Raw genomic sequence first — 26,903 nt, forward strand, 5'->3', positions numbered from 1 at the left:
TTGTAAGTTTAGAGTATGTTTTTTCCAAGAGCTCATGATGCAGCTCATGGTAAGACTGATTCTCCCTGTGATAAATTGCTCTAATTATCAAGCCACTAGAGAAGTCGAGCCTCAACTTCTAGACTCTGCCTGAAAACCGGTTAGAATCTCCTTTTACCTCGGGCTTCTCCAATCCCCGGCTCTGTGCGATTCCCGAGGGGTTGAAGAGAAACTATTGTCTTTGATAGGCAAATAGTAGCCAGGTTTGTCGGACTAAAGAAAGCGGCAAACGTTAACTAGAAAGAAGTTCGACAGGTGGAATTATTCGCATCTTGCCCATTTGGGGGTGTTCTCGTAGAGGGTCCCCATTTATTAAGCTGAAGAAATTACAGGGTGGGTAAATGGAGAAGGCACGGTCCAGGAATCGGGAGACCCAGGTTCTAATCCCATTGTTTCTCTGGGCAAATGACTTAATCTCTCGGGACCTCCGTTTCCTCACCTTCAAAATGGGGAAAATAATACCTATCTCTCCACATTTCACAGGGACATTATAAGGGCCACATGAGATAAATAATGCCAAAAGTGCCAAAGGAATTAAGAATATTCAGTGCTGTGTGTAGATTTTAAGGTAAAGATTAGCTTTGCTTAGTACCTATTTAAGAGAGCTCTTTTAAGTTACTAGAGAGCAAAAATGAAATGTTAGAAAGCTTGTTCCTGACCCCGTAGCTGGTTTTCAAGGTGGGCAACCATCACCCTTTTCCTCCGACTGCGGGAGACTGAATACTGGGCTGGCCGGATCTCTGGCCTCATCCAGATTGACATCATGTTCTTATGCTTTACGTGTTCAAGAGCCAAGTTTCTGTGTCCTTTGCTATTTGAGACTAATTTGTAGAAAAGGGTATGTGAGGTCTGTGATGAATGCTTCGCTCTTTCCGTTAAAACAGCTGTTACAGCCTTGACATTGTTCGAGCAATCTTGACCATTTAGGTCGACTCATTAATAACATAATGTCTAGGGTGTGTCTTCGTCAGTCAGTGGTGTTTTTTGAACGCTTACTGTGTGCTGAGCACTGTACTAAGTAAGCACTAGGGAGAGTAAAATAGAGCAGTGTCGTATTGCTCCAACAAGCTTCCTTCATCTCTCCTCTTCAGTGTATATTGATGTCTGTCACCCCCTCTAGACTGTAAGCTTGTCGTGGACAGGGAGCGCTTAGTACCGGGCTCTATATGTAGTGAGCACTCAATGAATACGATTGACTCCTTGCTCCGATACCGAGGGCAGATGGAGTAGGAAGGAGGAGAGGACAGTGGGGTCTGATTAGGGCAGGCAGAGAGGACTGTCAGCGGTCAGGGGAGGGGCCTACCCCACGCTGGCTCACTTCCAAATCCCAGGAAGATTTGGGGAGTCAGGGTTTGCAGTCCCCCTTACTCTAGGGACTCTAGTAAATCTCTGCTATCCAGGTGTCTTGGGAAAGCAGCATGGTAGAGTGGATAGAGCATAGACCTGGGAGTCAGAAGGGCATGCCTTCTAATCCCGGCTCCGCCCCTTGTCTGCGGTGTGGCCTTCAAGTCACTTCACTTCTCTGCGCCTCAGTCACCTCGTCTGTAAAATGGGGATTAAGACTGAGAGCCCCCGGCGGGTGAGGGATTGTGCCCGACCCGATTTCCTTGTATCCGTCCCAGTGCTCGGGACAGTGCCTGGAACATAGTAAGCACTTAACAAATACCAGTTATTATTGTTTCACTGGTAATTGAGAGCTGAGAGTTCACCACGTCCTCCTGGAATGTTGGGTGACGGTGCTTGGCACGTAGTAAGCGCTTAACGAATGCCATCTTTATTATTACAGAATCACGCAGTAAGCCTTAAGGAAAACTCATCCTATAGTATTCAACTGTTCCAATGCCACCAATTATCATTATTATTATTGCTATTATTATAAGAATCATATTTGTTAAGCACTTACTGTGCATCAAGCACTGCTCTGAGCTCTGGGGTAGACTCAAATTAATCAAGTTGGACACAGTCCCTGTCCCACATGGGGCTCACAGTCCAAGCAGCAACTTACGTGCACCTAGGCAGTTTCTTCGAAAGGGCTCATGGAGTTGAAAGAATATTCCCCGATAATAATAATATTTGGGGTATTTGTTCAGCCCTTGCCATGTGCTGGGGTTGGAACAAGATAATCAGGTCCCATATGGGGCTCACAGTCGGAGAAGGAGGGAGAAGGGGTATCGAGTCCCCATTTTGTAGACCAGGGGACCGAGGCCCGGAGAAGTGAAGGGACACGTCCAAGGTCACACAGCAGACAAGTGGTGGAGCTGGGATTAGAACCCAGATCGTCTCCCTCCCAGGCCTGCCCCGTTTCCACTAGGTCACGGTGCTTCTCTCTGTAACGGCACTGTAACTAAAACAGAGCACCTGAAGACGTGTGTTATGGCAGCCTGTAAAGTATAGCTGTGCTGCTGAAGCCAGACGGAAGGGAAAATTCAAATTCTTCCAGAATTGGGAAGTGGAGGTTGAGGAATATCGTCTGCCTCTTTAACTTTCCTAGAAGGCTACAGCGTTCTCATTGTTTCTCACGTTTTAGCCAAAGACTTTTAATTGAAATGATATAGAATGAAAATGTGCGCCGCGGAGCAGAAGCTCGTTCTAAACGTCTCTCCTTTAATCTGTCCGTCCATCATTACAGAACCTTTTGATGGAACGAATACAGCCAGAGCTGTGCATGAAAAGCAGAAGTTTGACATGATTAAAGATGAATTTCTCAAGGTAAAAAGATGCGTCGGGCTCGTGCGGCGTTTTTATCCCAAAAGATTTTGAGACCGAAAAATACAAGCCAAGGTCAGCGGTTTCGTACAGTACGGAAAAAGGCTCATAAAGTGACCAGATAATTAGATCGCCTGCCTCACTGGCTTCTGCTCTGGTTCGTATGAATTAAATATTTAGTACAGAACCTACTGGAGCACCGCAAAGGAATGCTCTTATGGGGAAAACTTGATTGTTTTTAGTTAGATTTCTCTAGTTCCTCCAAAGAGCTATTGAGGTTGGGTGAATATGTGTGACTGTTAAAAGCCACAAACCCGCTAAGACGGCCCAAGACCCTCAAGCGGATGATTGAGTCCTGCGGGGTAATAATAATAATACTAATTACGATATTTGTTAAGCGATTACTCTGTGCCAAGCACCGTTCTAAACGCTGGGGTAGATACAGGTTAATCAGGTTGAACACAGTCCCCGTCCCCCATGGGGGCCGGACTCGGTATTGAGCTCTTCTCCAGCCAAGTAACCTGTCTTGGGAGGAGAGCCCCGCTGCCGATTCGTAGACCGTGAGCCCCCCGTTTAGACTGTGAGCCCGTCATTGGGCGGGGATGGTCTCTCTCTCTTGCCGAACTGTATATTCCGAGCGCTCCCTTCGGTGCTCTGCGCCTGATAAGCGCTCAATAGATACTACTGAGTGAATTTGCATTTTATCAAGCAAGCCCAGCTCCTGGAAAGCAGATCAGGGAGAGCAGCAGAACCACGGAAGCTTCGTCGGGCCAGGCCTGCGTAAGGTCACAGAGGGCCCGGCCCCTATCCACGGGCGGGGTGCATTGGGTGACTCCCAGGGCCTTATTTGAGAGTCGCTTCCACTTGGATTCCGCCCAGCCAAATCGCCCCCTGCCCTTCAGTTGCAGACCTCCCAGAGGGGATCCCTGTCTTGCACTTGCCAGGACGGGACACCCGTGGTTTTGATTTTCTCTCGACTTCAGAAACTTAATCTTACTGAACGACAACCGTACGTTCTGAATGAAAGGCATTTCGGCGGCTCTCTGAAGGTCGTACCGGGGCTTCATCGGACTGTTTCCTTGAATGCTAATTAACTGGAAATAGAGAATCGAGTTACCCCTTAAAAATATGCTCTCTCTTCTCCTCCAGTCGTGGCACAGATTGCATAACGTGAGAGACTTGAACAGCATCTTACCCTTAAGAGCGACCATACAGAAGAGATAACTGGCTTCTCCTCCCTTCTGACAAATAAAGGACAATAATTACCACCATCGCCGTGCATTTTATTTCCCTCAGTTAGTTTCTTTTTAATGAAATGCTTTGTTCAAGTTTTGTTAAAAGTGAAATAATTGTATGACAGATCACATTTTGTTGCTATAACATTCGCTAATACCACCCCGTTTCAAAAGCGCGTCTTTTTGACGATGTTCATATCACTGACTTGTTGAAGGAGGGATAAGTAGGCATGAGGTCAGAGATGTTTCAGAAGATTACCAGAGTAAACGGAAGGATATCTGCATTATGAAAAATACAACCGTACTGTCAGATGTTTATTTAACACTGAAGAAATGGAGCTCTGATCCTGCATTCTCACCAGTGGCGGACGTGTGTTTCATCTTCCGGGGCAGCCCGAGGAAAGAGAGGTGGAGGACTGGGAGGAAGACCCAGAAAATTCGGGCCAACGGAAATCTAGCGTAGCTTTTCCTGGCCTAGGTTTCCCGGATGGCTTTCTCCCACCTCCATTCTGTTCGTGTCTCTGCCCCAGGGGTGTCAGTAGCTTCGTGCTTTCGCTCTACTACTGAAGTTTTTTGTTCTTTTTTTTTTTAATTTTCACGCATCGAAACGAAGGCAGGTTTTACCCTGACGCGTGTGCAAGCGGGTGTACGAGATGGGTCGATCTTTCAGCGGGATCTGCTTGGCGTGGGCCTGGCCCCCGGATAACGTCACCTGTGCTGGGCTTAATCCGGGGGCGTTTTTCCTTTACTTGGTTTACTGCGAGATCTTTCTCCCCTGTAGCCAAGGTGAGATTACACCCTAAAATATCGGCTGTCTTCTGACTTCCAAAATACGGGAATCATCATCGTTTAGATTGGATTCTTTTTCTTTTTTTTTTTCCTTTTTTTTAGGTAGCAAGATATACCACCCACTTTTAAATAACCCAGTGTAAATCCCGTGTATGTAAGGCTAAATGATTAGATCATGTAACATTTTAAAAAATATTTTCTTTCCATATGAAGAAAGTAGTTAGTGGCTGCTCAGATAGCTGCTAAAATAAACCAAGTTGGTTTCATTTTGTGTAAATATTGTAAATTGGTCAGCTACTGTAAATCGAAATATAAAAAAAAAACTTGAAAAATTTTAACTTTTCCAAAAAAAAAAAGGACTGTGTGAACCTTCTTTTAGACCTGCTGTAGCGCAGTTTGTGCCTCTAACGTATTTATCGCAGACCGATTCATGTTCAGATCATTGCAGTTTATTGATTTCAGAAAGGTGCATATTTTCATTTTTCTCCTAAATTTATTTTGTATGGTGTCGAGAGGAATAAAGTTTATGTATGGAAAATATCCTTTTTCAGGACCTTTCGATTGCTTCGCACGCCAACTCGCCCAGATAATGCTTCTCTTACCTGGAGGGAGGGAGGCAAAATACGCCGGTCTCGCCTGTTTCTAATTTATCCGTACCCTCGCTGAATTAAAACACTCGTGGGAAATACAGTAAAGCTGCTCTAGCCAAAACACCTCTTCTCTGTCAAAGATGGGGGCGTGCCGCTTCCTCCTACCCATCACGCTTTTAATTACTCGATCATAGAATTTTCCATTTGATATGTAAACTCGGATCCAAAGATCAACCAATTCATAAAATACCTCTTAATCTTCTTAATCGCAGCACTAACCTTAATCTCCGCTAACAACCTATTTCGCTTATTTGTTGGTTGAGAAGGTGTAGGAGTTATATCGTTTTTGTTCATTGGCTATTGACATGCTCGCTTGCTGCTTTTTGGCGCTTGATTTTCGATATTTTTTGGTCATTTTCTATCTGACCAGCTCTCTTCCTTTTCCCTCACCTCCAGCACCATTCCCCCTCCGGCATCAGCAGACCTCCTATCGTTTGGCTTCGGCCGTTTTTGTTAGGATTCACGTCTTCCGGTCGTTTCGTCCCCACATTTTGCCTTTCCGTCTCCCTCGCGTTTTTCACCATCCTCGCCCCCCCCCCCCCCCCCTTAGGCGTCAGTTCGCTCTCTCTCTGCCGTGGCTATTTCCGCAAGCCTTTTCACTTTATTCGCGTTTACCCCTTAACTTTGTTTTTCCATCTCTCTCTCTGGTGTTCCCGGCCCTCTCTATCCGGGTGTGGGATGGTCTCTCGGGTGTAGTCATGGCTTTCAACGTGTATTCGGGTATCAGACCATGTGTTGGTGTGTCTGGATGTGTGGGCGCTTGCCCTGTACTGACCGTCGGTCAGCCGGACCAACTACACAGGCACAGCTGCCCTTTGTAACCCAAGCCATTGATTGCCTTTGGGAGCGAGGGCTGAAGGGCTTCCGGGAACCCATCGGACCGACGAAAACCGCTTTTACCTACAGTTTAACGAGGCCAGTTCCATTTGGTCTGGAGGCTTTTGAGAGTCGCTCTCCCCTCTCTCTGCCCCGATGCTCTACAGGAATGCAAACCGTGATTTCACTTTAATTCCCTGAATTGGGTACGTTGGTTTAGAAATGGAAGACCCGCCGGTCCCCGGCGAGGGAGCAGGCTAAATTTGGCCCCTTCCACCGCTTATGGGAGAGGGACAGGGGTTAGCTTCTCCTCTTACCTGTTCCCCCCCTACTGTAAATAGCGTTTGCCTCTCTTTTCTCCCCATTATGATGTAACCAGGAAGAGTATCTTCTGCACTCTCCCAAGCGCTTAACACATGGGCGCTCAATGAATACTAATCGAGTGTCCACTTAGAACGGCGCACTGTACTGAGCACTTGGGAAATGCAACAGACACCCTACCCACAAGAAGCTTCCATTCTGAGTGGGAGAAGAGAGCGAAGTGGGGTCTGTTGTGTGACCTAGGGCAAGTCACTTCACTTCTCTGGGCCTCAGTTCCTTCATCTGGAAAATGGGGATTAAGACTCTAGGCCCCACCAGGTCTCTCTGTCTTACGTATCTGCTTAGTTTCCAGCTCATCTTTAGCTCCTCCCCAGCAGATCTCTTAACTCTCACCTCATCCGATGGGTCTGTTCCCTAGGTAGCGTTGTTCCCCCTCTTTGCCCTCTGAATCTTCCAGGCCTCAGCCCTTTCCCCCTTAGAGCCCTAAAATCCCCTCTCTTCCAGGAGGCCTTTCCGGACAAATTATCCACAGCCCAGCCCGATTCCATCTTGCACTTCCGTATCTATACCCGGAGATGTACATGGCACGTGTACGTTCGATTTATTCCAATTAAACGTCCCGTTCCCCCAGCCCCCACACCCTTTGAAAATATAAGATCCCGGTGGGCAGGGAATGCGTCTCCTGCTCGTAGCTTCCCAGGTGCACGGGTAAACGCATCGCGCCCGGCAGGCTCTCGGCAAATCCCATCTGAGCGGGCTTTCTTGGCCGGCAGGGGTGAAAAGGGAAGGGAGGACGGAGAAGGAAGGAAAGGGTTCAGGGCGAAGGAGGCCGAGGTGGGCGGGTCGGGGGGGTTTACTTTCAGCCCCGCCGAACTTTTCAGTTGCTGCGATCTGCCGGGCTCGTCGCTGGGCCGGGAGGGAGGGAGGGGACGGTCCCGGTCGTGTCACTGTCATTCATTCAATAGAATTTATTGAGCGCTTACTATGTGCAGAGCACTGTACCGAGCGCTTGGAATGTACAAACCGGCAACAGAGACAGTCCCTGCCATCGATGGGTTTACAGTCTAATCCCCGTCCCCGTCCCCGGCGGTGCAGCCGGCTCCCGAGGAGCGCAAGTCCCATCGCCCGGAGAGGTGCGCGGGGCCTCGCCCAAAGCGGAGCTGGCTGGGGGGCCAGGCCGGAGGGCCTTCTAGCGTGGCTCAGTGGAAAGAGCCCCGGCTCGGGAGTCAGAGGTCGCGAGTTCCGATCCCGACTCCGCCACCGGTCGGCTGTATGACTTCGGGCAAGTCACTTCACTTCTCCGCGCCTCGGCGACCTCGTCGGTCAAACGGGGATTAAAACCGCGAGCCCCACGTGGGACAACCCGACGACCCTGTATCTACCCCGGCGCTTAGAGCAGTGCTCGGCACGTAGTAAGTGCTTAACGAATACCAACCTTATTATTATTCCAGTTGGAGACGAGGCTGGGGGGGACAGGCAACCTGCCCTGGGGGGCTGCAGGGTGCCCAGGGGAGGTGGCTCAGGTCTTATCTAGCTGTCTGTCCACCTCCCTCCCTCCCTGTCTATCGATCTATCGATCGATCTATCTATCTATCTATCTATCTATCTATCTATCTATCTATCTATCTATCTACCTATCTATCCTGTCTGTCTCTGTCTATCTATCTGTCCTATCTCTCTGTCCTGTCTCTATCTGTCTATCTACCTACCATCTATCTATCTATCTATCTATCTATCTATCTATCTATCTATCTATCTATCTATCTATCTGTCTGTCTGTCTGTCTGTCTGTCTGTCTGTCTGTCTATCTGTCCTATCTGTCCTATCTGTCCGTCTGTCCTACCTACATACCTACCTACCTACCTACCTATCTGTCCTATCTGTCCTGTTTGTCCGTCCGTCCGTCCGTCCGTCCGTCCTACCTACCTACCTACCTACCTACCTACCTACCTACATACCTACCTACCTACCTACCTACCTATCCATCTATCCATCTATCCATCTATCCATCTATCCATCTATCTATCTATCTATCTATCTATCTATCTATCTATCTATCTATCTATCTATCTATCTATCTATCTATCCCTAATCTACCTATATAGGAATATATAGATCTATGCATATATCTCTCTCTGTAGACCCATCTATCAATCTATCGACACATATAGGTCGATATAGATATATGCATATGTGCGTGTGTGTGTCTGTGTAGCGAGACGTACGTACCTACCCACGTGCACCCCTCTCCCTGCACGCCCCCCCAGCGATCATGCCGGGGGGCGGGGCCCGGGAGGGCCCGTGGCCCCCGATGCCACGTGCTCCCCGGGGGAGGGGGGGGGGGGAGGCGGGGCCGTCCCGGGCCGGGAGCCTCGGGCGGTGCGGTGCGGAGCGGTGCGGGGGGTCCGGTGCGGGGCCTGCCGGGCGGGGGGATGGACGGCCACCACGACGACGAGCTGGCCGAGCGCGGGGACCCCCGGGAGGACCCCCAGGACGAGGAGGAGGAGGAGGAGGACCACCAGGAGGAGGAGGACGAGGAGGAGGACACAGCGGCCGAAACCGAGGACGAGTCGGACGGGAGGTAGCGCCCACTTGCCCGCTCTTCTCACCTGCTTCCCCTTCCCCTCCTCGCCTCTTCCCTTCCTCCTAAAGTTTTCCCCCTTCCTCTCCCTTCCCTCCTCTTCCTTCTCCCCTTCTCCCTCCCACTCCCCGTCCTTCCCTCCCTCTCTCTCCTCCTCCCTCCCTTTCCACCCTTCTTCCCTTCTCCTCCCTCCCTTTCCTTCCCTCCCCTTCTCCCTCCTTCTTCCTTCTCCCCTTCCCTTCTCTTCCCTCCTTCTTCCTTCTTCTTCCCTCCCCTTTCCTCCCTCCTCGTCTCCTCCCTCCCCCCCTACTTCTTCCTTCTCTTCCCTCCTTTTCCTCCCCTTTCCTTCCCTTCCCTTCCCTCCCCTTCTCCCTCCTTCTTCCTTCTTCTTCCCTCCTTCTTGCTTCTTCTTCCCTCCCTTTTCCTTTCCTTTCCTTCCCTTCCCTCCCCTTCTTCTTCCCTCCTTCTTCCTTCTTCTTCCCTCCCCTTTCCTTTCCTCCCCTCCCTTTCTCCTCCCTCCTTCTTCCTTCTTCTCCCCCCCTCCTTCTTGCTTCTTCTTCCCTCCTTCTTGCTTCTTCTTCCCTCCCCTTTCCTTTCCTTCCCTCCCCTTCTCCTCCCTCCTTCTTCCTTCTTCTTCCCTCCTTCTTGCTTCTTCTTCCCTCCCCTTTCCTCTCCTTCCCTTCCCTCCCCTTCTCCTCCCTCCCTCTTCCTTCTTCTTCCCTCCCCTTTCCTTTCTTTCCCTTCCCTTCCCCTCTCTCCTTCTTTCTTCTTCTTCCCTCCCCTTCTCCTCCCTCCTCCTTCTTCCCTCCCCCCCCTTCTCCTCCCTCTTTCTTCCCTCTTCTTCCCTTCCCTTCTCTTCCCTCCTTTTCCTCCCCTTTCCTTCCCTCTCCTTCTCCTCCCTCCCTCCTTCCTTCTTCTTCCTTCCCTTCTCCCTCCTTTTCCTTCCTCCCCCTTCTCCTCCTCCTCTTCCTTCCCTCCTCCCTCTCTTTCCCTCCCAGTTGCCCCCTCTCCTCCCTCTCTCTCCCTCCCAGTGGCCCCATGTCCCCTCCCAGCTGGCCTCCGGGTTGCCACTCTTTGAGCTTCCCCACAACCTTGCTCTATTGCAAAGAAGGGGGTTGGAGGGGAACGGGGGAAGGGGCTTGGAAAGTGACCGCCGACGGGGTTTGCAGGTCCTTTACCCTCCCCGCCCCCCGCCCCTCACCCACCCCCAGCACCGGTTGGCCCCGGAAGCCACCTCCAGAGCCAAGAAGCCCGTCCCTTGGAGTGACGGGTCTTGCTATCGTCAGGACACACCGTTCCCTCATTCCTCCCACCACTGACCGACTCCTTGTGACCCGCTTATCTTGTTTACGCGAGGGATTCGCTTGGGAGTCTTGAATTTCAGCGGCCCTTGCCACTCGAAGCCGACTTGCTCCGGCTCTTGGTCCAACCTCGAACCCCAGCCCTCCTCCAGGCCCTCGCGCTGCCGAGGGCCGCGGGGTCGGGCCGACTCCCCGTTTAGTTCTGGAAGTCTTTCCGGACGTTCTCCTAAAAGCCCAGCCGGCAGCGTGCCGCGGCAACTCCCGGGAGACGGGACGGGAGATCTGGTTCTGGGCGACTGTGGTTCTCCTATATGGAGGGACCATTTATGGGCATTATACGCAAGGAGGTGCTTTCCTTATGAATTTTGCAAATGCCATGGACTGCCCGAAAAACAAACAGATGGCTTTCGGAGCAGATTAAGCCAGGGTGGTCTTTGGAAGGCCAGGTGACTCGACTTAGATTAGCCCATTATGGACACGTGATCAGGAGGACTCATTCTCTGGAGAAGACAGTGATTCTAGGAAAAGTCCAGGGAAAATGTGGGAGGGGCAGGCCGGCGGCTCGATGGATGGAGACCATTCGATCTTTCATTCATTCGGTCGTATTTATGGAGCGCTTACTGTGTGCAGACCACTGTACTGAGCGCTTGGAAAGTACTATTCGGCAATAGTTAGAGACGATCCCTACCCGACAACGGGCTCGTAGCAACCGTAGCGGAAGAACCGTTAGAGAGGCTGTGGATTATGGCGGGGGACAGGACGTCCTGGAGGAAGTCTATCCGTGGAGGCGCTACGGATCGGAAACGACTCGATGGCGCTTCGTGATGATGATGACGATGATGATGATCCATTCCTGCCTCGTCTTCTCCTCCCCCACCCGCTCCGTTCCAACTCCTTTTTCAAATCGATATATTTTTTGAGTGCTTACCGGGGGCCGAGTACCGTAATAAGGGCTTGAGAGAGTACGATACGAAGGTGTAGGTGTAGGTGATCCCTGCCTACAGGGAGTTCACAGACTGGAGGAGATGGACGTTAAAATGAATTTCGGATGGACGTGGCCACAGTTCGCTCATCTGCAAAATGGGGGTGAAGACTGTGAGTCCCACTGTGGAACGGGACCGTATCCAATCCGATTAACTTGTATCTGCCCCAGAGCTTAGAACGGTGCTTGGCACGTAGTAAGTGCTTAACAAGTATCATCATTATTATTATTATTATTATTATTATTGTTATTAAGTGCTAGGGGACCGGGAAAAGGATGCATTTCAAAGCACTCAAGGGGAACAGACTCAAATCCATAAGTGACGCAGAAGGGAGGGTTTAAACAGGGAAGCGAGGGCTTAGTTTGTGAAGGCCCGGTGGAGGAGACGTGATTTTAGATGGATTTGAAGATGGGGAGAGAGGCGGTTTGCTGGATACGAAAGGGGGGAGGAAAAGAGGTCCGGTGGTGGGATTTGACAGATTGAGGTACGGAGAGCAGGTTGGAGTTGATGGAGCGGTGAGTGCCGGCTGGGTTGGAGTTGGAGATCAATGAGGTGAGGTAGGTAAGGAGTGTTTTAAGGCTGATGGTGAGGAGTTTCGGGAGAGGTGGTTGGGCAGTCAATCATTGGAGGCTTCTGAGGAGGGGAGAGACACGGACTGCTGTCTGTCTCCCCCATTTAGACCGTGAGCCCGTTATTGGGCGGGGATTGTCTCTATCTGTTACCGAATTGTACATTCCAAGCGCTTAGTACAGTGATCTGGTACAGTCTCAGTACAGTGCAGTGCTCAGTACAGTCCTCAAGGGTCAGTTCTCGGCCCTCTTCTGTTCTCCATTTACACTCACTCCCTCGGTGAACTCATTCGCTCTCACGGCTTTGACTACCATCTCTACGCAGATGACCCGCAGATCTACATCTCCGGCCCCGTCGTCTCCCCCTCCCTTCGGGCTCGCATCTCCTCCCGCCTCCGGGATGTCTCCACCTGGATGTCGGCCCGCCACCTAAAAGTCAACATGAGCGAGACTGAGCTCCTCATCTTCCCTCCCAAACCCGGTCCTCTCCCAGACTTCCCTATCACCGTGGATGGCACGACCGTCCTTCCCGTCTCTCGGGCCCGCGATCTCGGTGTCATCCTCGACTCGTCTCTCTCGTTCACCCCACCCATCCTATCCCTTACCGAGACCTGCCGGTTTCACCTCTACAATATCGCCAAGATCCGCCCTTTCCTCTCCACCCAAACGTCTACCTTACTGCTACGGGCTCTCGTTGTATCCCGGCTAGACTACCGTGTCGGCCTTCTCTCTGACCTCCCTTCCTCCTCTCTCGCCCCGCTCCGGTGTATTCTTCACTCCGCTGCCCGGCTCATCTTCCCGCAGAAACGATCCGGGCATGTCACTCCCCTTCTTAAACAACTCCAGTGGTTGCCTATCGACCTCCGCTCCAAACAAAAACTCCTCACTGTAGGCTTCGAGGCTCTCCATCACCTTGCCCCTTCCTACCTCTCCTCCCTTCTCTCTTTCCACCGCCCACCCCGCACGCTCCGCTCCTCCGCCGCCCACCTCCTCGCCGTCCTTCGGTCTCGCCCATCCCGCCGTCGACCCCCGGGCCGCGTCCTCCCGCGGTCCCGGAACGCCCTCCCTCCTCACCTCCGCCAAACCGATTCTCTTCCCCTCTTCAAAACCCTACTTAAAACTCACCTGCTCCAAGAGGCCTTCCCAGACTGAGCTCCTCTTCTCCCTCTACTCCCTCTACCACCCCCCTTCACCTCTCCGCAGCTTAACCCTCTTTTCCCCCCATTTCTCTCTGCTCCTCCCCCTCTCCCTTCCCATCCCCACAGCACCGTACTCGTCCGCTCGACTGTATATATTTTCATTAACCTATTTATTTTGTTAATGAAATGTACATCGCCTCGATTCTATTTAGTCGCCATCGGTTTTTACGAGACATTCTTCCCCTCGACTCTATTTATCGCCATCGTTCTCGTCTGTCCGTCTCCCCCGATTAGACCGTAAACCCGTCAAACGGCAGGGACCGTCTCTATCTGTTGCCGACTTGTTCATTCCAAGCGCTTAGTACAGTGCTCTGCACATAGTAAGCGCTCAATAAATACTATTGAATGAATGAATGCTCTGCACACGGAAAGCGCTCGATAAATGCTATTGAATGAATGAATGGACCGAACTGGAGAGGGAAGAGGCGGGAGGCTGATGCGGTGGTCAAGATAGGATATGATCTGTACTTGGATCAGCTTGGCAGCAGTTTGAGCGGAGAGTGAGGGGTGGAGTCTAGAGATTTGGATTGGTGGCAAAGTCACCATATGCGAGTTGAATGAGAGAGAGGAACCGAGGATGAGGCCAAGGCTGTGGGCTTGTGAGACGAGGCCAGTGAGAGTGGCCTGTGTCACCGGAGGGAAGTCTTGAGGAGACTGGAGTTTGAGCGGGAAGATGAGGAGTTCTGTTTCGGACACGTTAAGTTTGAGACGTCGGCAGGGCAGCCGAGTAGAGATGTCCCCGAGGCGGGAGGAAATGCGGGACTGGAGAGACGCCACGGCTGGAGAGGAACCTTTGGGAATCATCAGTGTTGAAATCACGGAAGCAAATGAGGTTCCCAAGGGAGCGGGTGTAGATGGAGAAGAGAAGGGGACCCGGCACTGAGCCTCGAGGGACCCCCACTGTTAGGAGGCAGAGGAGGAGTCCGCGGAAGAGACTGAGAGTGAGGGGCCAGAGGGGTAGGAGGAGAACCGGGAGAGGACGGGGTCAGTGAAGCCAAGGCTAGATAGTGTCTCCGGGAGAAGGGGGTGGTCCACGGCAGCCGAGAAGTCACTGAGGATTAGGATGGAGTTAGAGGCTTTTGGGTTAGGCCAGAAGGAGATCAGTCCGTGACCTTAAAGAGGGCACTTTCTGCGGAGTGGAGGGGGCTGCAGATGAGTGAAATGAATAGCTCTCTGGAGGCAGAGTTGCAGAGTGGTAAAAGCGTGGGGCCCGAGAGTCAGGAGACCTGGGGTTCTAGTCCTAACTCTGAGCAAGTCATTTAACCCTCTGGGCCTCAGTTTCCTCATTTCTAAAATGGAGATGATATATCTACTCTCCTTACCTTTTAAACTGTGAGCCCCGAGTGGCACGGGGACTGTGTCCGACCTGATTCTTTTGTCCATAAGCACGTTGCGTTTCATTAACGCCACTGTTATAATTGTGATTGGTCTTAGAGGTAGCAAAGTTGTCAGTAATTCATCTTTACCTGCGCATATTTCTCATTTTGCCCCATTACCTAAATATGCTGATTCGACCCCAAGCCAATAACACATCCAAGGTTATCGAAGGTCAGGCAGAAAGAGAAACTAGCAAGCACCTTTAAATGTGATCTAGTGGACGGAGCACAGGCCCGGGAGTCGGAAGGACCTGGGTTCTGATCCCGGCTCCGCCGCTTGTCAGCTGTGTGACCTTGGACAAGTCACTTCGCTTCTCTGTGCCTCAGTTTCCTCATCTGTAAAATGGGGATTAAGACCGTGAGCCCCACGCGGGACAGGGACTGTGTCCAACCTCATTACCTCGTATCTACCCCGGTGCTTATGTCGGGGGCAAGGAGGCGCCATCGATTGAGCGTCTGCTCTGCTCGGAAGGCTCTATTGAGCACCTGCTGTGTGTGCAGAGCGCCGCTTTAGGGCCCTTGGGAGCATAAAATGAAAGTGGAAGATACAGTCCTTGTCTTCGAGGAACTTGCAGACTAATGAGGAGTCCCTTGCCTAAAACAACGGATAAACCTCGATCCTCAAACTTCAGGACCAAAAACGGGTGAGGAGGAGGATGGCCTAGTGCCTAGAGCCCGGGCCTGCGAGTCAGAGAGTCATAGGTTCTAATCCCGACTCAGTCACTTGTCTGCTGTGGGACCTTGGGCAAGTCACTTAACGTCTATGTGCCTCAGTTTCCTCATCGGTAAAATAAGGATCGGGACTGTGAGCCCCACGTGGGACGGGGGCTGTGTCCAACCCGATTTTCTTGTATCCGCCCCGGCGCTTAGTACAGTGCCTGGCGCCTGTCCCGGCTCCGCCACTTATCAGCTGTGTGACTTTGAGCAAGCCACTTAACTTCTCTGAGCCTCCGTTACCTCATCTGGGGATGAAGACTGTGAGCCCCACGTGGGACAACCTGATGACGTTGTCTTGTTTTTGTCCGTCTGTCTCCCCTGATTGGACTGTGAGCCCGTCACTGGGCAGGGATTGTCTCTATCTGTTGCTGAATTGTACATTCCAAGCGCTTAGTACAGTGCTCTGCACATAGTAAACGCTCAATAAATACTATTGAATGGTCAGGGAAAGTGCTATTTCTGCTCTGTTGTAATAATAATGATGGCATTTGTTAAGCGCTTACTATGTATCAAGTACTGTTCTAAGCACTGGGGGTGTACAAGATGATCAGGTTGTCCCACGTGGGGCTCACAGTCTTAATCCTCATTTTACGGATGAGGTAACTGAGGCACAGAGAAGTTAATTGACTCTCCCAAGGTCACACCGCTGCTAGGTGGCAGAGCCGGGATTAGAACCCACGACCTCTGACTCCCAAACCCGTGCTCTTTCCGCTGAGCCACGCTGCTACTCTATCAAGCACTTAATACAGGGCTCTACACATAATAGGTGCTCAGTAAATACCACTGATCGATCGATCGATTAATAAATGCCATTAAAAAAAATGTTCGGAACTTATTTGAACCACAGCCCTGTTCTGACATTCTGGCCTTGCCCCATACGTTGTCTTGGTAGCTACTGTGATCTATGTCACCCAACAACCCCTCCCCAGTTCAACCAGAAGCAGCGTGGCTTAGCGGCTAGAGCACGGACCTGGGAGTCAAGGGGATCTGAGTTCAAATTCTGGCTCTGCCACAGGTCTGCTGTGTGACCTTAGGCAAGTCGCTTCACTTCTCCGGGCCTCTGTTACCTCATCGGTAAAACGGGGATTAAGAATATGAACGCCGGGGGGACAGGAACTGTGTCCAGCCTGAATAACTTGTATCTACCCCAGCGCTTAGAACAGTGCTTGGCACATAGTGAGCGCTTAACAAGTATAATAATAATTAATTTTTAGGGTTCCTTCTGCGCCTGTCCCCCTTACTGAACGTCCTCAAGAATCTCTTTAAAGAGGAGGGGAGACAGACATTAAAATAATTTATAAGTAGCAGGAAAATAGAGAAGGAGTTTAGTGTCCCCTCTAGACTGTAAGTTCGTTGTGGGCAGGGAATGTATCTGGTATAGTGTACTCTCCCAAACGCTCAGTACAGTGCTCTGCACACAGTAAGCATTCAATAAATACGACTGATTGATTGGTTGATTGATTAAGCTTTACACCTGCTCCGCGTCTCCCGTTTCCACCTTTCCTTCCCAACAACCCTGGTGTGTGGCAAATAATTTTAAGTTCCTTTTCGCAATCTTTCTGCTCTGTACTCTTGATCCTTGCTTCTTGCTTGCTCCATCCCTGCCTTTCAACCTGCAGAAAAACTCTGCCATGCCCTTCCGATGAAAGCACCGCGGGAAGGGTGCCGGATCCTGGTTTTATCTGCCGATCATTAAGATATAGAAAATTATGAGGTAGCTATCCTGAAAACTTCTTCTGGACCTTACTTTTTTTAAATAGGCCGTAAGCTACAGGTGGCCAACCAAATATGGGAATCAATCAGTGGTATTTATTGAACACTTACTATGTGAAGAACAGTGTACTAAGCACTTGGGAGAGTACGATACAGAAGAATTAGCGGGCAGGTTCCCGGCCCATAGTGAGCTGACAAGTCTAGAGGGAATGCAGTAGGAATCTTAGCTTAGTTGTATTAGTCGAAGAAATAGCATCGCTAGGGTGTAATGTATCGTCCCGAGGGTTCGGGAAGTACAAATCAAAGAAATGATACTCTCCCTGCCCGCATGGAGTATACATTTTAATTGGGAAAATGGCATAGAAGTACTCACTGTAGCTTCTTAAACTTCACGCTCCATAGAAACCCCCAACGGCGGCATGTGGGTGAACAATTTGCAAATCTCCGGTGAAAATGCCTCCAGCTCCAATAATTTGATCCCCCCTCCTGGCTAGGCCTGACTTAGCTCAAGGTCATTAGGACTCCCGACAAGAAGAGTATGGGTCCGGGAGTTGGCGGGTCTGCTGGATCACTCCGGGCAAGGCGCTTAAACTTTCTGCTCCTCAGTTTCCTCATCCGTAAAATGCCTCCCTCCCTCTCCCTCCCGGGGGCCGTGGTGAAGATTAAATGGCACGACTGATGGGAAAACGCTGTGGGGACAAAAACGGTAGATACATTCCAGATATTATGCATATCCTCTAGCCCATCATTATTGCTATTTTCCTTTTTTTCTTCCATCCTCTTCTGTCTGCGAAAGCTCTCTATCTGATGCTGTTTTCTTTTTCTCTGGGGTTGCGACCTCACCGCGGGGGTTGTGTAGGAACACAGAGAGCAGAACTCTGGAGTCCAGAGCAGCTGCTTGGTGGTGACAGAATGGCGTCTGACCGTAACCTCCTCCTCAGGCTTATTTCTCCTGCCCACTACATAGTCTCTCCTGCCCCCATCCACCCCTCAGCCATCTTCCCCTTCTCACTGCAACCCCTAGTTTCACCGCCATCACCTGGTTTTTTCTGTTGTGTTTTCCACCCCTTCCCATTTTCACGCACTCCTCTTCTTCCCTCACCTTTCACCCGTCAAGCTCGGTTCGCTTCTCCTTCGACCCTCGTTTCTGAAATATTCTAGCGCTTCTCTTTCTCTTGCCAGAAGGGGATCTTGTTGGCCTATTGGCCTGTTGCCTTGTTGTCCATTCATTCATTCAATAGTATTTACTGAGCGCTTACTATGTGCAGAGCACTGTACTAAGTGCTTGGAATGTCAATTGGGCAACAGATAGAGACAATTCCTGCCCAGTGACGGGCTCACAGTCCTGTATCTATATGGGAATCCCTTCTGTGTCACCCTGATTTGCTCCCTTTATTCATCCCCCCTCCCAGCTCCACAGCACTTATGAACCCTCCTGTAATTTATTCATTTCTATTGTCCGTCTCCCCTTCTAATAGTAATAATGATGGTATTTGTAAAGTGCTTACTATGTGCCAAGCACTGTTCTAAGCACTGGGGGAGATGCAAGATAATCAGGTTGTCCCATGTGGGGCTCACAGTCTTCATCCCCATTTTTCAGATGAGGTAACTGAGACACAGAGAAGTGTTAAATGGCATGCCCAAAGGCACACAGCTGACAAGTGGAGGATCTGGGATTAGAACCCATGACCTCTGACTCCCAAGCCCGTGCTCTTTCTACTAAGCCACGCTGCTTCTCGTGGCTCAGTGGAAAGAGCCTGGGCTTCGGGGTCATAGGTCATGAGTTCGACTCCCGGGTCTGCTATTTGTCAGCTGTGTGACTGTGGGCAAGTCACTTAACTTCTCTTTGCCTCAGTTACCTCATCTGGAAAATGGGGATTAACTGTGAGCCTCACGTGGGACAACCTGATTACCCTCTATCTACCCCAGCGCTTAGAACAGTGCTCTGCACATAGTAAGCGCTTAATAAATGCCAACTATAAGCTCACTGTGGGCGGGGAATGTGTCTACTTATTGTTATAAGGTACTCTCCCAAGTGCTCAGTACAGTGCTCTGCGCACGGTAAGCGCTCAATAAAGACAAATGAATGAATGGATGAATGGTTTCTGCTGAGGCAGTGCCAGGTTTCAGAGGCATCCTCCAGGCGGGGCTTTGCCAGTGGTTGGGATCCCGTCCCCATTTCCGACCCCTTATTCATTCTGTTTCCCCAGCCCGGAATTCCTTCCCCACCAATTGCCAGTCCAACCCTCCCCAAACCCCACCTCCACCGTGAAACTTTCCCTGATTAATTTCCAATACCCTAAGTCTTGTCAACCCACCTGCTGAGGGGGGCAAGGTGGACCTTGGCGTTTATATATTTATACTCACCTTCAGCATGTATTTCTTCTGCTACCTCATCCGGGCGTATATTCACACTACTCTTATTTCAACCTCGGTCATCTACCCATTTTACCCGTGTTCTTCCTCCAGCTCCCACTATTTGTCTTTCTCTCCGATTTGATCGTGAGCTTCTTGAAGATAGGCAGCGTGGGCCTTGCTTCTGCAATAGTAATAATAATTGTGGTCTTTAAGTGATAATACTGGTACTTGTTAAGCGCTTACTATGTACCGACCACTGGAGTAGACATAAGTTAATTAGGTTGGACACAGTCCCTGTCCCACATGGGCTCACCTTCCTCCCCATTTTACAGATGAGGTAACTGAGGCCCAGTGAAGTGACTTGCTCAAGGTCACACAGCAGACTTGTGGTGGAGCTGTGACTCCCAGGCCCATGCTCTTTCCACTAGGCCACGCTGCTTCTCAGCGCTTAATAATGTTGGTATTTGTTAAGCGCTTACTATGTGCAGAGCACTGTTCTAAGCGCTGGGGTAGATACAGGGGAATCAGGTTGTCCCACGGGAGGCTCACAGTTAATCCCCATTTTACAGATGAGGTAACTGAGGCACAGAGAAGCGAAGTGACTACGAGTCAAGTACTGTACTAAACGCCAGGGTAGATACAGGATGATCAGGTCCCACTTGGGGCTCACGGTCTAAGTAGGAGGGAGAACAGGTAATGAATCCCAATTTTGCAGATGAGGGAACTGAGGCCCAGAGAAGCGAAGCGATTTGCCCAAGATCACACGGTAGATAAGTGGCAGAGTGGGGATTAGAACCCAGGCCCCCGACTCTCAGGCCTGTGCCCTCTCAGCTAAGACGCGCTACTTCTCAAGAGCTTAAAACAGTGTTTAGCACCCAGCAGGGTCTATCACACGCAGATAGACTGATTGAGGAATGAAACGAATCCCGAGATTGCAGGAGCCAGTGCATAGAGCGCCTCCAAATGTCCCGAACCTCGGACCCGACCCGCTCAGAAGCAGTCGCCTTGGAATCGGAAGATGTACCCGTGTTTTATCTCCTCCAGACTGCCTGCGTTTCTCTTTGTCTATTTATGGAGAAAGCGTCGCAGGACGAAGGAGCTTTGATAAGGAAGCAGCGTTGGCCAGCGCTGAGGGGAGGCTGGGCCTCGAGGCCATCCGTGGGTGCTAAATGTAGCCCAGGGAAAGGGGACGCTCACCCTGAAGCCGAGCTTCGGCTTGCTCAGAGTCCTGAAAACAGCTTTCGCTTCACCACAAAACAATGTGTAGGGGAGGAAACGACCCAGCTTAATCTTTCCCCTTCAGGCCTCTCTGCAAGCACTTTTAGGGGTGTGTCTGTGTGTGTGTGGGGGGGGGGGCATTGGATATTATTAATAATAATAACTGTGGTATTTGTTAAGTGCTTACTATGTGCCAGGCACTGTATTAAGCGCTGGGGTGGTTACAAGCTAATCAGGTTGGATACAATCCCTGTTCCACTGGGGCTCACGGTCTTACTGCCCGTTTTACAGATGGGAGACCTGAAGTACAGCGAAGTGTAGTGACTTGCCCAGGGTCACCCAGCAGACAAGTGGCAGAGCCAGGATTAGAACCCAGGTTCTTCTGCCTCCCAGGCCCGTGCTCTATCCACTAAGCTGTATCGCTGCTCTACCCACCCCGAGAAACAGGCCTTCTACTTCCTGAGGGTTCCGAATCTGAGTCGGGCACCCAGGCCGGAGAAATCCCACCGGCCGGTACTTCGGGTGGAGAAGGGAAGGTTCGAGGGCGGAGGTTGTTAGCTGCACGGAGGAACACCGCCGGGAAGCTGGCTCTCTGGACTCCGGATAGAGCACGGGCCCGGGATCAGATATACCATATATATTAGGTCTTTCCGAGTGCGCAGAGTAATCACCACTTACTTGGTCGATACCCCCTAAATCAACACGGACAGCTCTACAGCAGGGAATAAACTGACCGCGGGGAGGACGGCCGTTTGAATGTCCCAGAACGGAGTCTAAACGCGGTTCACTTAGTTCCCGTCGGACAAAGCTTGAGATGAATTTCTTCCTGCCCGAGCTCCAGAGAGATTCCCCAGTGCATTCTTTTCATCCCCTCCCTCAACCCTTCACCCCTCCTTTTTCTCTCCCTCCTGCCTTCCTTTCCCCTTCCCTCTCCGTCTCCCTCGTCTCCTCTATTTAGCCTTATCCGTTTACTGTTTCCTGCTGAAGTAGCTCTTTCCTTTTTCCCTCAGGTTGCAGGGATATTATGATTTTTTTATGGTATTCGTTAAGCGCTTACTGTGTGCCAAGTACAGTACTAAGCCCTGGGAGAGATACGAGCTAATTAGGTTGGGCACAGTCCCTGTCCCATGTGGGACTCACAGTCTTAATCCCCATTTTCCAGATGAGGTAACTGAGGCCCAGAGAAATGAAGCGACTTACCCAAGGTCACACAGCAGAGAAGTGCTCTCTCTCTCTCTCTCTCGAGAAGCAGCGTGGCGCAGTGGAAAGAGCACGGGCTTTGGAGTCAGGGCTCATGAGTTCGAATCCCAGCTCTGCCATTTGTCAGCTGTGTGACTGTGGGCAAGTCACTTAACTTCTCTGTGCCTCAGTTCCCTCATCTGTAAAATGGGGATTAAGACTGTGAGCCCCACGTGGGACAACCTGATTCCCCTGTGTCTACCCCAGCGCTTAGAACAGTGCTCTGCACATAGTAAGCACTTAACAAATACCAACATTATTATTATTATTAAGTGACAAAGCAGGGATTGGAACCCAGGCCCTTCTGATTCCCAGGTCTGAGCTCTATCCACTAGGCCATGCTGCTTCTCACTGGGTCTTAGAGTTCCAGCCAATAATTCTGACTTGTTCGTGGCCAACTGGGAATCTGAGAGAACTAACCCAAAGCTCCATCCCCCTTGCTTGACCCCTCGGGTACCGAAGACTCCTGGCCCGGAAGCGACCCGAACCCCTAAAAAAATTCTCCTCCCTTTTGTTTTATCCTTTATTGCTCCTGCTCCGAGCTGGGCCGAATATGGCAAAGCAGAGTACTTTTTACCTGGGTTTCTTCCTAATGCAGAGAAGCAGTGTGGCCTAGTGGAAAGAGCACGAATCTGGGAGTCAGAGGACCTGGATGTTGATGCTGACTCCACCACTTATCCGCTGTGTGACCTCGGGCAAGTCACTTCACTTCTCTGGGCTGAGTTCCCTCACCTGCAAAATGGAGATTCAGTTCCCGTTCTCCCTCCTACCAAATGAGACATGACGATCTTGTATCTACCCCAGTGCTTAGGCGCATAATAAGTCTTTACCAAATACCTATTATCATCTCTAATAATAATAACCATAAAAATAATAATGTTTAGGACACTTCCCACTTCAAGGTGATCCAAGGGCAGGGCCAGCTTTCGATCGGATCGACCTCGGAGAGATTTGCACTCCCACCCCTGGAACACATAAACGGGGGGGACCCTCTTCCCTAATTATAAGCAATTATTCTTTGGAAACAGAACCGGCCCGATGCGATCGATGGAATCCGTTCCATCCAGAACATCTCCGCGGAGGTTTGGTTTTGGCTTGAGTTTTTTAAGTCCCCGATTCGTTAATTATCATCGTGTGACTGTGGGTTTTTTTGCACTTGAGATCTAGCTGTTTGGCAGCAGAGTTCGTCTGAGGTCCCTGAAGAACATAAGACCATGAGCTCTTAGGAATTTACACCATCTCAGCACTTATGAGCATATGTATATTCAACGGTACGTGGAATGAATTTATTCAGGGGCATGAATATATCCAGCTCTCTCCTCCTGACTTATTTGTACCACTTTCAGTGGCACCCTCATTCTTCCTCCTGCTCCCGATTTTATAAGCAGTTTATGTCTAATAATGATAATAACTGTGGCCTTTGTTAAGTGCTTACTGAGTGCCAGGCACTGTGCTAAGCGCTGATATAGATACAATCAAGTGAGGTCAGAGGCAGTCCCTGTCCCACACGAGGCTCACGGTCTTACTCCCCACTTTACGATGAGAGAACTGAGGCAGAGAGAATTTAAATGACTTGCCCCAAGTGACACAGCAAACAAGGGCAAAACGGGGATTAGAATCCAGGTCCTTCTGACTCCCAGGCCCGAGCTCTATCCATTAGGCCACGCCAACCCCTCCTGGCAACCTGCCCCATCCATAACCTCTACTCTGTTGTACCCTCCCAATTGCTTAGTACAGTGCTCTGCACACGGTGAGTGCTCAATAATTATGGATCGATTGAGAGGGACCCCCCCAGCTGCGTGGAGGAACTTCAGGCTATCTGTCCTCGTGGACATCCAACATTTGGGATTTTTCTTCTCATTCTTCCCTTGGCTTGTGATTTGACTTTTCATTTTGTTCTGAAGGACATTTTCTGGTGAACTGAATTCCTGCCAAGGCTGGCATTTTTCAGCAAGCCCTGAAGCTTTTTCACTATTCACAGAATTAACACGCCCGGGAGTTGGGAGGAAGCAAAAATCACTCACCTGGCATTTTGTTTGGAGGATCTAAGAATAGTTGGGTCATTGATTTTGCTGGGTTTTAGGCTGCAAAGTGAAGTCAGGGACAGTTTGGGGCTCTGCTCTCGAGTTCGGGGAGTTTCAGCTTGACTTTGTGTAGTGACTCTCCGGTGCCTTCCGTGTCCTTCAGGGGAACAAGTGCTGTGTGGGTATTCCATGAATCCTTTTAAACCGGTCAATCCGTGGTATCGATTGAGTGCTTACTGTGTGCAGAGCACGGCGGTAGGTTCTTGGGGGGAGTACAATAGAGTTGGTAGACATGATCCCTGCTCTCAAAGAGCTTCCCATCTAATGGATCATATGTACGTTAGAGTGATTCTTCCATTAGCGGAAAAAAAATCGCAAGTCAACCAACGGTATTTACTGAGCGCTTACTAGGTGAAGAGTTCACAGGGCAGAGTGCAATAGAACGGAATTGGTAGACACGCTCCCTGCCCACAACAATCCTACAGCCTCAAGGATGAACTTGCAGTTTTCCAGATTTTGAGGGGTGCTGCCTATCCAGGTGTACCCTTGCCCCTCCCTTGGGATTGCCAATTTCAGATTGGAAATTGGAGGACACTGGCTGAAAGCTGACTCCCCCCTGCCTTCTGCTCCTGAAAAGGGAAGGGACCTCTGTCACTTGCACATTCCCTTCTGACAGGAGGAGACAATGAGATAAGGGATAATTCCAGTCTATAAAGGGCTAGCCGAAGCTCCCGCCCCCTCATCCTCACATCAGTTCCTGCCCCACCCTCACCCCCATAGCAATCCCTACTTGACTCCCTTCTCCTTCTGTAGTGATACTGTCCCCTCGGGGGCCGATTTGGACGATCTCTCCCTCAGCCCTCGTGGCTCCCGGCTCCCCGATTCTTGCCTCCTTCTCCTCCCTGCCTCTCCCTCTTGCAGTTTTGTTTTGTTTTTATGGTATCTGTTCGGCGCTTACTCTGGGCCAGGCTCTGTTGTAAGCGCTGAGGTAGATAAACGCTAATCAAGCTGGACACAGCCCAGGTCCCATTTGGGGCGCACAGTCTCAATCCCCATTTTACAGATGAGAGACCCGAGGCCCAGAGAAGTGAAGTGACTTGCCCGAGACCACGCAGCAGACAAGTGGCAGAACTGGGATTAGGACCCAGGTCCTACTGACTCCCAAGCCCCTGCTCTATCCGTTAGGAGATGCCGCTCATTCCCTGCCCACAAGGAGCATACAGTCTAGAGGTCAAGTAATAATGATAATAATGTTGGTATTTGTTAAGCGCTTACTATGTGCAGAGCACTGTTCTAAGTGCTGGGGTAGATACAGAGTAATCAGGTCGTCCCACGTGAGGCTCACAGTCTTCATCCCCATTTTACAGGTGAGGTAACTGAGGCACAGAGAGGTTAAGTGACTTGCCCAAAGTCACACAGCTGACAAGTGGCGGAGCCGGGATTCGAACCCTTGACCTCTGACTCCCAGTCCCGTGTTCTTTCCACTGAGCCACGCTGCTTCTCTAAGTATGAAAGGCTAGAGATTACAGTCGAATCCTCCAGCACTTACCAACGTTCCAAGCGACCTTCCCAAACGCTGGGATAGGTCCTCGATAATCAGGTCGGACGTGGTCTCTGTTCCAGGCAGGGCTCGCAGTCTAAGGAGAAGGGTGAAAAGCCGCGTTATCTTTCTCTAAGTGCTCACTAATCTTAACCTTAACTGAGTCGACCTATTTGCCAGATATAAAAGTGACACTTATGGGTCCATGATTCCCAGGCTCTCTCCCGAAACGTTTGTCGCATGTGGGTGTTTCTCTGGCCATCCACTAAGCCTCTGGTACAGTGGCCATTTGTAAAAATAGGTATCACACTCTTGTCAGGAGTGCTGCAGTTTTCCCCTCGGAGTTCTTCCCCAACTGTCAGGTGAATGCAATCCGATCCTGGCGATGTGTTTGCATCAAGATGGTCAGTTTGGTCCTAAAGCAACCTGGGTGGTCATCCCTCCTCTTCTGTCTGCTACAAAATACAGGAGGAAGCAGGGGTTTCTCTAAAATCTTCCTCAGTCAACACTTACCTAAAGACTACACTGAGCAGCTATCTGCTCTTTATCCCGACTGCCCCATTTACTCCGAAATTCTCCCGTCTTTTGTTGTGCTTAAAGAATCTTTTTTTCTTTTTTAAAGGTATTTTTTCGGCCCTTACTGTGTGCCAGGCACTGTACTAAGTATTGGGGAAGATAAAATGTAACGGGTTCTTTGCGGTCCCTGTTCCACAAAGGCCCCAAAGTCTTAAACCACATTTGGCAGATGAGGGTTGTATTTGTTATTAGATACTGATATTCCTGGCAAAAAGAAGCAGCAGGGTGTACTGGATAGAGCGTGGGCCTGGGACTCAGAAGGTCATGGGTTCTAATCCTGATTTGCCACTTGTCTGCTGGGTGACCTCGGGCAAGTCACTCCACTTCTCTGTGCCTCAGTTACCTCATCTGTAAAATGGGGATTGACGGTGAGCCCCTTGTGGTTCAGGGGCCGTGTCCAAACCGATTTGCTTTGTATACCACCCCAGCGCTTAGTATAGTGCCTGGCACTTAGTAAGCACTTAAAAAATACCATTATTAGTATTATTATTATTATTAGACTGTAAGCTTGCCTCGGTCAGGTAACGTGTCTACCAACTCTGTTACATCATGCTCTCCTAAATGCTTATTAAAGTGCCTGGCACATAGTTATCACTTAACAAATACCATACAAAAAAACCCAAACAGACATGGAGAAGGCATCTCTTCCATATCAATATTTAGGAGCTCTTCAATAATATCAGTTTTATATACAGTTAGGTCTGTTCTTTTGGTCTCGTCTGGAAAATCCGGAATATGCTATTCTCATTCCTGCCGGTTTGCAGTCATTTAAAGAATCTTTTCTACAAAACTAACTTATTTTTCTTTTAGACACCGAGGGAAGGCACTATTTTTATCCGTTTACTCACACTTTCCAGTTCGTTTCTTTTCTCCATGTCCTTTTTGCCTGCTCTTCTGTTTTGTCTTCATGTATTTGGGCCAACAGCAAACCTTTCTTCAGAAGATGTAGCTAT

At 50.2% G+C, this 26,903-nt stretch overlaps 2 protein-coding genes across 7 annotated transcripts in view; both read left to right on the forward strand.

Annotated features, from left to right (window-relative positions):
- The window catches only part of TENT2 (terminal nucleotidyltransferase 2), a 64,530-nt gene extending 59,221 nt beyond the window's left edge, over positions 1-5,309 (forward strand). For 4 of the 5 annotated variants that reach the window (XM_029067012.2, XM_039911368.1, XM_029067021.2 and 1 more), the window contains 2 exons: positions 2,669-2,748; positions 3,895-5,309. In XM_029067012.2, the coding sequence (XP_028922845.1) occupies positions 2,669-2,748; positions 3,895-3,969 (155 nt within the window). In that variant the 3' untranslated portion in view covers positions 3,970-5,309. Of the gene's footprint in view, positions 1-522; positions 608-2,668; positions 2,749-3,894 lie in introns of all 5 variants that reach the window. The other variant, XR_003760425.2, reaches the window with a different exon arrangement.
- A 3,643-nt stretch (positions 5,310-8,952) lies between these two features.
- CMYA5 (cardiomyopathy associated 5) overlaps positions 8,953-26,903 on the forward strand; it is a 72,345-nt gene continuing 54,394 nt past the window's right edge. The window contains exon 1 of one of the 2 annotated variants that reach the window (XM_039911370.1): positions 8,953-9,137. In XM_039911370.1, coding sequence (XP_039767304.1) covers positions 8,989-9,137 — 149 coding nt within the window. In that variant the 5' untranslated portion in view covers positions 8,953-8,988. The remainder of the gene's footprint in view (positions 9,138-26,903) is intronic. The other variant, XM_039911369.1, reaches the window with a different exon arrangement.

This window comes from Ornithorhynchus anatinus, chromosome 1, assembly GCF_004115215.2.
Source record: "Ornithorhynchus anatinus isolate Pmale09 chromosome 1, mOrnAna1.pri.v4, whole genome shotgun sequence".
Classification (NCBI taxonomy): Eukaryota; Metazoa; Chordata; class Mammalia; order Monotremata; family Ornithorhynchidae; genus Ornithorhynchus; species Ornithorhynchus anatinus.